The 10,285-nt window shown below is 36.3% G+C and overlaps 2 protein-coding genes across 2 annotated transcripts; one reads left to right on the top strand and one right to left on the bottom strand.

Moving 5' to 3' along the window:
* On the top strand, positions 3,264-4,081 carry LOC104712819 (thionin-2.1-like). Its single transcript, XM_010429793.1, has 3 exons — positions 3,264-3,564; positions 3,654-3,731; positions 3,827-4,081. The coding sequence occupies exons 1-3, from the start codon at positions 3,351-3,353 to the stop codon at positions 3,922-3,924; spliced, it is 390 nt and encodes a 129-aa protein (XP_010428095.1). The 5' UTR covers positions 3,264-3,350; the 3' UTR covers positions 3,925-4,081.
* Positions 4,371-10,285, bottom strand: LOC104712818. Its single transcript, XM_010429792.2, has 17 exons — positions 9,992-10,285; positions 9,828-9,905; positions 9,145-9,737; positions 8,879-9,050; positions 8,702-8,769; positions 8,404-8,611; positions 8,247-8,323; positions 8,074-8,173; positions 7,871-7,969; positions 7,603-7,779; positions 7,218-7,503; positions 6,930-7,091; positions 6,630-6,845; positions 6,504-6,541; positions 6,221-6,384; positions 5,601-5,726; positions 4,371-5,508 (listed from the first exon to the last, which is right to left on the bottom strand). Exons 1-17 carry the CDS (start codon positions 10,131-10,133, stop codon positions 4,528-4,530), a joined length of 3,687 nt encoding a protein of 1,228 aa, XP_010428094.1. The 5' UTR covers positions 10,134-10,285; the 3' UTR covers positions 4,371-4,527.

The raw sequence follows: 10,285 nt of genomic DNA, 5'->3' as shown, positions 1-10,285 counted from the left end.
AAAATTATAAAATTACGAATTTTGAAAATAAAAATAATATATTAATTCAGTTAGGCTAAGTTGAACTTAGGTTTTAACTCTAACTCTATAAATTAATAATAAATAATACAAAAAGTAGAAGTAGCACAAAAAGAGGGATTAGCATAATAATACAAAATATTAACGGGTATTTACGGGTCGGGTAGCAAAACGGGTAAAGGGCCGAGTAACGGGACGGGTATTGAAAACTAAACTAATACCCTATACTCGTTCCTTACTCACGGGTAATATAAATATAATACCCTTTACTCGATCCTAAAGCTGCGGGTACCCTTTTTTTGGGACGTGTACGAGCCGAGTAACGGGTTGAGTACGGGTAACGGGTATTAGTGCCCAGGCCTACTATGTACATCATCTTCCACGGCACGATCAGACTGTTGGCTACTCACCAAACTCTCATCAGATTCTTCCATAACAACTTTTGGTTATTTTTTGGTGATATTTTAGAAGCAAAAATAGGGATTAGCTGATGGAAGCAGTTGAATATAAGATAATGTAATCTACATATAAAATATTTATCTATGTTTTTTTTTTTCTTTCGGTAAGACAAGCCAATTCATCTATCTATGTTAAATATATGACTAATCACCTAATAGAGCGTTGGTTTTTGAGCTATCAGGATTCAAAACTGGATGTGTTGCTCATGTTGTAGGAGAGTTTAGATATTACTATATTTTATGAAAATCTTTGGTAATTTAGTTTGGAAATAGGAAGATGGTAGGCTTTAGTTAAGCAATAGATGCTATTAGAAAAGAAAAAAAAAATTTAAATCTAGGCTAGCTGTATATACACGAGTTATTTATAATATGGGCTCATTTAGTGGTAATATGTGGATTTTGAAATATGGACAAATGACCTGTAAGATTTTATAGGTTCATTTTGAGAATGTTTGTTTTTGGGACAATAGAGATGGATCTTCAAAAAAAAAAAAAGTAAGATACATATAATATAGTCTCTAAAATTAAAATCAATAATTAAGCTTTTAAAATAATATTTAATTTGTTTTTTAACACATACAACAATAACCAACCAACCAACCAACAAAAAAAAACACAAAAATGTATAATATCTAAGATGAAGTGAAAGAGAATGAGAGAATGAAAAATGAGTATTTATAGGATAGCAAGTGATGAGAGTTACAATTTAGAAACTAAAAAATATGGGAGTTAATTCTAATTTATTGTGTGTTGAATAAAATTGAGTGGAGAAATAAAGTTAATGTATATTTATTTTATTTCAGTTTTAATATTAAAGTGTGAGTTAAATGTATATGATTAAATGTGTTTTATTTATTGTTTTGATTGAATCTTTTTAGCTTTATATTAAAGGGTGAGTTAAATTTAAATGACTGAATGTGTTTTATTTGTGGTTTAAATGGAAATGTTTTTTTCAGTTTTCTATTAAATTGTGAGTTAAATGTATAAGATAAAATGTGTTTTACTTATGGTTTAATTGAAATTATTGTTTTAGTTTTATATTAAAGTTTAATTTTAATGTGTATGATTATATGTCTTATTTTTGGATTAATTGAAAATATATATTTTTAGTTTTACATTTAAAGTGTGAGTTATATTTATTTGATTAAATATGTTTTATTGGTAGTTTAGTTAAATTTCTAGTGAATAAGGTTTTTGGACAGGTGTCAGTTTTACAGTAGCCACATGTCAAGCTGTGGAAGAAAGTTTTAGGAGGTATCCTACTTTATTATATAAGAAAGTTTAATTTTAAAGTGTATAATTAAATGTCTTATTTATGGATTAATTGAATATATATTTTTTAGTTTTATATTTAAAGTGTGAGTTATATGTATTTGATTAAATGTGACATGTGGTAGATAGATAGAGCTTCTTAAAAGGTGTAACCTACTTTATAGTATATTAGATAACCTACCACATTAACAATGAACAATATTCTTGAGACCTACTCCGCCACACTATTCTTGAGACCTACTCCGCCACACAGTGCTGCAACATGATTACTAAATTGGACCCTAAAATTCCAATGTTGCTGTCCAACAAAAGTAAAAGATTAATTAATGCACACATAACCAAGTCTGGCCCGTCCATAAGGGAAGTAAAACACTTGCTTTAGGCCAAAATTATATGTTTAGTCTGGTGGTAAAGTAGTCGTTTTTAATATGTATTGAGTATTGACTATTGAGATTAGTCGTTTGATTCTTCTTTTTTTATTTGGCAAAACATCTTTCAATATTTGGTTTATATAAATAAGAGATTTGTTGTTTATTCAAAAAATAGCGCAAATCCTCATAAAATCAATAACTTTGCTGCTAATACATTCAGAAGAGTTAATATTCATAAGTAGTAGTTTCATTCACTCTTAAATTTATGTCGTACTTTTCTTAAAGTTCTTGTTAGCAGGCTCATTGACAATTAGTCCCGACCGTTCATAATCATAATAAAGCGCTAGAAAGGACAATTTTATTTTATTTATAGAAATTAAAAACATGCATGCATGCGGGTAATTATCTCAATCCGTTCTTTTTGGCCTTAGATGAGTCTCAGGCTTTATAAATAGTATATGATTTTGATCAGTTATACATGACTTTGACCAGTTTACTAGTAGAGAGGGAACATCCGTAGACCTAACTTCTCAACCCGAGAAGTAGAAGTAGTAGCCGTAGTAGCATCATCCACCTTGCTGAATTTGACGAGTAAGGTCTTAGCCATATCATTGGTGAAAATTAGTTGGGATGCGCTAGCTTAACCAAGCCCCTGGGACTGAGATGGCTCCAACGATTCCGTAAAAGGTGGTCAACTTGTAAGTGTTTTCTCCTGTATGGCTAAGAGGTGTGAAAATGTCGGTGATCAAGATAGTACTGAATGCTGATATATATAGTAATAGACGTAATTTGTAATATTCAAAGTGAAACTCAAAAGTGCTTTACGCATTACAATTAATTAAAATTTGCAAGGTACTGTATTCGCTTGTAGTTTAGTGGTTGAGGATTCAAGAAAAGCTCTCCTTTTTAGCTTAAGGTAGCGGGTTTGAAGCTTGATAATGTCTTTTCCATTCAATTATTGTTTTTGTTTTGCTTTAGGAAACAAAATAATAAGGGGCCGGCCTGCTCAAAATTCTCATGACCACAAAAAAGAAACACAAAAATCACGTTTGTAACCACTTCGATTTTTTTTTGTCCCCTCATGTGTAACTTACTAAATTCTCGTCACAATGTTTTCTAGTATATAAGCAAGTCTGGTTTGAAGACCGCTTCATCAATACAAGCTTTATTATAAGTTTTTTCCTCATACGTATAACACCTTTCATTAATCAAATAAGTAATCATTCAAAAGATGAAAGGAAAAGCTTTGATTTTGAGTTTGCTCATAATGAGTCTGGTCATGGCACAAATCCAAGTAGAAGCAAGTATCTGTTGCCCGTCCGTACAAGCTAGAAATACCTTTGCTATGTGTTATAATTCTGGTCTGTATCGCATGTCAATTTGTATTGCAATGAGTGGATGCCAAAAATCGAACACATGCCCGAACGGCATTCTCGAAAACTCAGGTAAATGGGAACATGTCTTTTTATTTGTTAAAAAGATCGATCAAGGTTTTATTTTTTGATGCAATATATTTTTTTTTTCCTTGACTCAGGTGATGCTATTAATGAGTACTGTAAGTTAGGGTGTGAAACTTCTGTTTGTGGAGCCATGAACACTCTCAAAAATTCTGGTAAAGCAAACTCCCCGAGCTCCTTTTTATTGTTATCTTGTAAGAATAATGGACAAGAAACATTAATCCATTCTAATGTTTGTTTTGGTGACTAGATGCAAGTGAGATTGTGAAAGGAGCGCTTGAACAATGTGCTAAAGCATGTTCTACTTTCTGCACCAAGAGCTCTAAAGCCACACTTGTAACTGCCTAGACTGTTCTAATTGTCGTGTATGTGACAAAAATAATGCTAGACTCTTTGAATAATCTGTACTTCTGGTATGTGTGTCGTAGAAGGCTGTCGATCTCTAGATTGTACATGCCATCTACTTCCCTATCATCTTAATAAAGAATAACATGTCTTTTATTAATCTTCTTCTCTAGAAACATTTTTATTTGCTTTCCACTAATTAATATTTACTATTCCACACAAAGAATATAATAGAGTATGAGAGATCTCACAAGAGAAAGATTAATATTTACTAGCCTTCTTTGTTTTCGCCTCATCTTGAAAAATTGTGGATTCTGTTTGTTATTTTTGTCTACATCTGTTTTGATATGCAGTTTATGGCTTAGAATGTGAACTACACAATGTATATGTTGATAGGTTACGGTTATAGGTTCTTGGAACCTTCCTATGTAAAAAAGAAACTGAACGAGTGCACAAAAGCCAAAACCATCTATACAATAGGGTCAAACCAAATCCACAAACGCACACGAAACTAGTCCAACTGGAAGATGATAAAATATCAATCATCCTCCCAAGAAATCAAATTGAATGATAAGTTAAGTCATATCAGGTCAGTTAATAGATGATTTAGATCCATCGCTCTTGTTTCTGCGGTGCCTCCTTCAGACCTGCCTTACGAGCATTGGTAAGCAAAACTCTGTGAGCTAACCTTCCTCTGCTTCCTATAGACAGCCTAACTCTCTCCATCCCGACATTAATGCCACCACCTTTTCTCAACGGTTGCTGCCTCGGGGAACATTTCATTTGCATTCTCTTTTGTATGCTTCGTCTCAGTATGCTGTTCAACGTCTTCCCGTTACTTCTATGTAGCTTGGGGCTGGTGCAGAGCACTTGGTTAGCGCCACTCTTTTCATCAGGCGAGTTTGTAATAGCTTGGCATGGTGGCAATAATGACAAAGCTGATGTTGATGTGATTGGAATGAAAGGCATTGGGGCAAGAGTCTTCCTTCTTGGAGCTGGTGGAATTCGTTTTGCGCAGATAGAGGATCTTCCTGTTCTATTCGGTATTTGCACTTGCTCAGCCATTTCTGGATTGTTCACCTTCTCAATGAGGTCACTGTACTTAAGGCCACCATTGGGTAAAGGAGGTAGATTATAGCTGGTGGTGCTCTCTGAGAGTGGTGGTCGGGTTAGATTCATCATTTCTTTCGAAGTTGATGTGGTTGGGGCAAGAGAACTTCTTCTTGGAGCTGGAGCTGATGGAATACGTTTTGTACAGATAGAGAATCTTCCTGTTCTATTAGGTATATGCACTTGATCAGCCATTTCTGGATTGTTCTCCTTCTCAGAGATGTCATTGTACTTGAGGCCACCATTAGGTAAAGGAGCTGCTAGATCATAGCTGGAACACTCCAAGAGTGATGGATGTGTTAGATTTACCATTTCTTTTGAAGCTGATCCCAACAGTATGTTTGCCAGCGGCGGCCTCTTTGAGATATTCTTTTCATCTTCAGTCTGCTGTTTTGTCTGCTGTTCAGCAATCTTTGTGTCTACATGTTGACGTGCAAGCTTCCTCTCTACCAGCAGTTGCGATTCAAGTTCTTTAACCTAACAAAGAAAGGTGATTTGTAATGAATTCAGCAAGCTGAAACTGTTATAATCCATGTTCTTTTTGTGTGGTTATGGTGAGTATTGTTTACCTTGTCTTGAAGGGTTTTGTTCTTAGTGTCTCGTTCCTTAATCTTTGCTTCTAAACCGTACATTGTTTCCTCCATTTTCCTAATCTGTTCATCTTTTCCTTTCATGTCTTGCTTCCATTTCTCAACCTGATAAAGAATTAACACAGCTCAGAACACTAGATGAATGATTCGATAAACACACATGTGGACAGGTAGCTTACCAATTGCTTGTATTTCAAGAGTTCGGTATTGTCTAGCTGCTTCTTGGCAGGTCCCAACTCTATCCCTCTCACTCTGCTAGCAAAATTGAGTGAGCATAGTGTCTCACTTTGGTCATTCTCGTTAGGACTGATTTGAACAAACATGAGGGTCTTTGAATCTCCTCCTGTCATATGCCAATCATTTTTCATCGTAAGCTCCATAATAGATTAACACAATAGTTAATGAAACATATATAAGCAAAAAGGAAGTGGTTGGCTTCAGTTTGTTGATGTTAGTCTATACCTAGAGAATCCTGAAGCAAGTGTGTGAGTTTTGAATTTCTGCAAAAGGTAATCAAACGTCAAGTTGGATAAAAAAAATGGTGACTGTAACTCANAGATGAATGATTCGATAAACACACATGTGGACAGGTAGCTTACCAATTGCTTGTATTTCAAGAGTTCGGTATTGTCTAGCTGCTTCTTGGCAGGTCCCAACTCTATCCCTCTCACTCTGCTAGCAAAATTGAGTGAGCATAGTGTCTCACTTTGGTCATTCTCGTTAGGACTGATTTGAACAAACATGAGGGTCTTTGAATCTCCTCCTGTCATATGCCAGTCATTTTTCATCGTAAGCTCCATAATAGATTAACACAATAGTTAATGAAACATATCTAAGCAAAAAGGAAGTGGTTGGCTTCAGTTTGTTGATGTTAGTCTATACCTAGAGAATCCTGAAGCAAGTGTGTGAGTTTTGAATTTCTGCAAAAGGTAATCAAACGTCAAGTTGGATTAAAAAAAATGGTGACTGTAACTCTGAAAGGAAGGTAAATAGATGTGTCATATGAACCTGAAAGGAATGTGAGAGCTTTTGTTAGCGAGAGCGAATATGACATCCCCGAGAGCAGATAATGATTTGTTGATGCTTTGAGTCTCCTTGAGCCGTTCTCCTTGCACTTCTGTCTTTGCAACCCGTTCGCTTCCTGCTAAATCAACTAACCACAGTTTGCTCTTTGTGCATTCTCCATTCAACAAGTTCTCCCCTTTTACCATCACACAGTGAATGCTGCGCAAAGGAAGAAGAGAAAACACATTCAGATAGTTTCCAATTATAAAAAAAAGGAAACTACTTCAGATCAGATAAGCAGACCAGTGAGATCGGCTGCTGTGCTCATTAGCCGCCGTTTTCCCAACAGCCCTTGCATTACTTCCTGTCTTCAACACATCCCAGACCTCATCTAAGCTGTTTACAAGTGCTTCAACCAATCCTGGTACGTGGTGGTTTCCTTCACTCACTTGCCTTATTTCAAATCTGCAAAGAAAGGAGTATCGAGCTACTATTAGTGATATTAGTGATAGCAGAAACCAATGGACCTTGCATGGTTAACTTCATAAAAGAAAACACCAAGGAGGAAGGCATTCAAAACTTATGTAGTACCTTTTTGGCGCAGATGCACTTTGTGAAGCTGGAGCTAACAAATCTCTTATCTGCTCGTTGTAAACTTCCAATACACTAACCGAGATCTCATAATTGTAGCGGTTTTCTCGTTCTTTTGTTATTTTAAACAGATTCTCCAGTGTTCTATAATTTACGCCACGGTCATGTTGAGTTCCCTCCATGGTAAAAGTTTTCCCAGTCCCAGTCTGGCCATAGGCAAAAATGCAAACGTTGTATCCATCAATGACCGACGTAGCAAAGGGAGCAGTATCTTCAAAAACATCAGCTGTAAAAGTATAAGAAACAACATGTCAATTGGTGAGATGAGATTTCCTGCAAGGCAAGTAACAAAAGGTCGATAACTGTAACTGATGCCAAATATCACCTTGGGAAGCGTTTGGACCAAAAACAGAATCGAACTTGAAACTTTTTTTGGGAAACCCATTTGACATGACCATGACCTCCCCAGTTTTGGCTGACTCAACATCAATTCCCATTGATACTCCTGCTTCAATTTCTTCAAAGTTTAGAGGTCTACACCTGCAAAAGACCCTGATGTTACCTGTAGGAAAGAATGATCGCTGCAAGTTGTTAGGCTACCAATTTTTGTCAAGGAGATCCCTCTAGAAGTTATATTGGATATAGACACAAACCTTTTAGCTCTAGTATCTTGTTGTATAGTTCCTTCCTCTCTTTTTCTCCAGCTACAAATTTGGCTTTGAGATTTTCATGCAGTTCTGCGTCCTGCTTTACTGTTGATTACAGATGTCAACGGATCAAAAGTCAGAGAAACACATTTTAGAAAACTTTTCTAGCGCTAGTGGTAAGTCCAGATGATAGCAAGACAAAGACTCACCTCTGGACTGTATGTGAGAGCTGAACTCGTTGATATCTTGGGCTAGCAATTTGTATGTGGATGCCTCCTCCAACAGCTTAATTTGCTCCATTTTCATGATCTACGAATACAAATTAAAATGAGGCACAAGAGTTTGCGGTTGCTGATCGTATTTTAAGTTTGCTTCTGTGTACCTTCAGTTTTCTTGTCAAATCTCTTAATGAAGAGAACCATCTGCTCTTCTCCTTGACTTGTCCCTCAACAGCAAACGCTAGATATGAACAAGTAACGCAATGTCAACTTTCCCGGCTGCAATGCAAGACAAAACAGAAAAGAGAAGGATGTACATACCCAAAGAACCAACATGCATCGACTTGCGCATTAGTTCATTTTGAATCTCACGGAGAGAATCCAATGCTTCTTCACATTCTCTACTCTTTTTTTGGTTCTCCTGTTTAAGTTCCTCAATCATTCTCTTCATATCCTCCATCTCTGTCTTCTGCTGCTCACAACTTATAATCCCTTCGGTCTCTTCTTCTGTCCTGCAGTCAACATTTTCCTAACAAAAGCATGACAGTTTAACTATTTGCAACATATGTAATCACCCCGAAGTAAAGTAGAAATATCAAGCTTGTGGAAGATCTCTCACTTGAATTGGCTGGGACAGAACAGTGTCAGTTGTTCCTTTAACCGCTAACATTCCAGTATCTTCAACATCTAAAAGAAGAAAAAGTGTGAATAGCTCCATGTTTTTCAAATATCTCACATAGAAGAGAAAAACAAGTAACATACAAGACACAACAAGGTTAGTTACAATGTTACATACAAGTAGATGTTGCCTCTTTTCTAATAGATATGCCACATAGAATAGCAGTTCCAGTCACTCCTTCTAATCGAATAGATAACTCTCCTTCTCGACCAACGAGCATCCTTAGATCAGCAATCACAAAAGGTGTGTTTGCTCCTACTTGCGAAAACAAATCAAGTCCGGATATGACCTGCAATAGTTTTTCCAATTCAAATCATAATGGATATGTAATAAATAAGTAAACAAGAAAAAACAAAACTCAAAACGCAATGATGATGCCTTGCCTTTGCTCCTTGAATAAATATATCAAAAACTCTAACTCCCGGAGGACCCTCAGTGAACTCAATTTCAGCAAAATGCAAGTCAATAAAGTAATCCCCAGGTTCCAACAACTGAAACTTGTAAGCGAAATTACCAAGCCGAGCTGTTTGATACAAGAAAATCTCATCTTCATCACCAACAACAGCATCAGTCATGATAGTTTCACCTCCACTATAAAACTCATCCTTCAAGAAAGTTTCATCAGCGAGAGTCACATCAGTGGTTGTAGAACCAGAGTTAATACTAATAACAGGAGTTGTAATCTCCCGAAAGTTTCCAGGTGGAGAAGGCAACTCAAAAGAAGACTCAGGAGACAACTCAAATCCAAACGTTTGACAGACTGCTGAGAACTTCACAACTTGGCTTTTACGTCCACCTCTTGTATTAGTAGTAGTAGTAGAACCATCGATTCCATTCTCTAGAGAAAGCTCAGTTGAGAATCTTATCTTCTTAGCAAATTCTGGAGAGTCTTCGAAGCAAACTCTCGGTAAATCAGGTGAAGCGCCACAGTTAACTAGATCAGGAGATGCTAATGGAAACCCTAACACGAGTTTGCCTGAAAACAAAAAACACAATCGAACCTAATGTGACCTAGAGTGAAGCGATTGATTTCATAAAAGAGAGGGGAAAAGAATAGTTCGGTTACCATCTAAAGCTACGGGATCAGGATCACTAGATTGTTCCGATTCCATCAATCCGGGGCTTGATTGTTCCATATGAACATCTTCAAATTCAAATCCAGAATCAGTAAAGCGAAAAAGAGAAAACTCAGAACTCTTCTAAAAAAAAAAAAAAAATCGAATGACGTACCGTTACTCAATTCGCAATTAGAATCTAGATCTACCAAATTCATAGCCGTTGAGCTCGATTCAATAGCCTTTTCAGCTGCTGATAAGCTTTCACGTCGCGAAGAAGCATCAATTGAGAGAAGCGGATCACAACAATCCTCCATTAACAAAAAAAAAAAGTTTCGTAGAGAATAGAGAGAGAAACGAGTAAGAGGAGAGGGAAGAGATTTCAAATTTTGGTGAAGAGAAGAAAGAAAGAAGAAGAAAGAGGAGAATCTTTTGGTGTGGGTTAATTAAGGTGAGTAATAAGACCCGA

The sequence above is a fragment of the Camelina sativa genome, chromosome 9, assembly GCF_000633955.1.
Source record: "Camelina sativa cultivar DH55 chromosome 9, Cs, whole genome shotgun sequence".
Lineage (NCBI taxonomy): Eukaryota > Viridiplantae > Streptophyta > Magnoliopsida > Brassicales > Brassicaceae > Camelina > Camelina sativa.
Note: the sequence above shows the minus strand (reverse complement) of the source record. Positions and strands in the feature narration are given on the sequence as shown.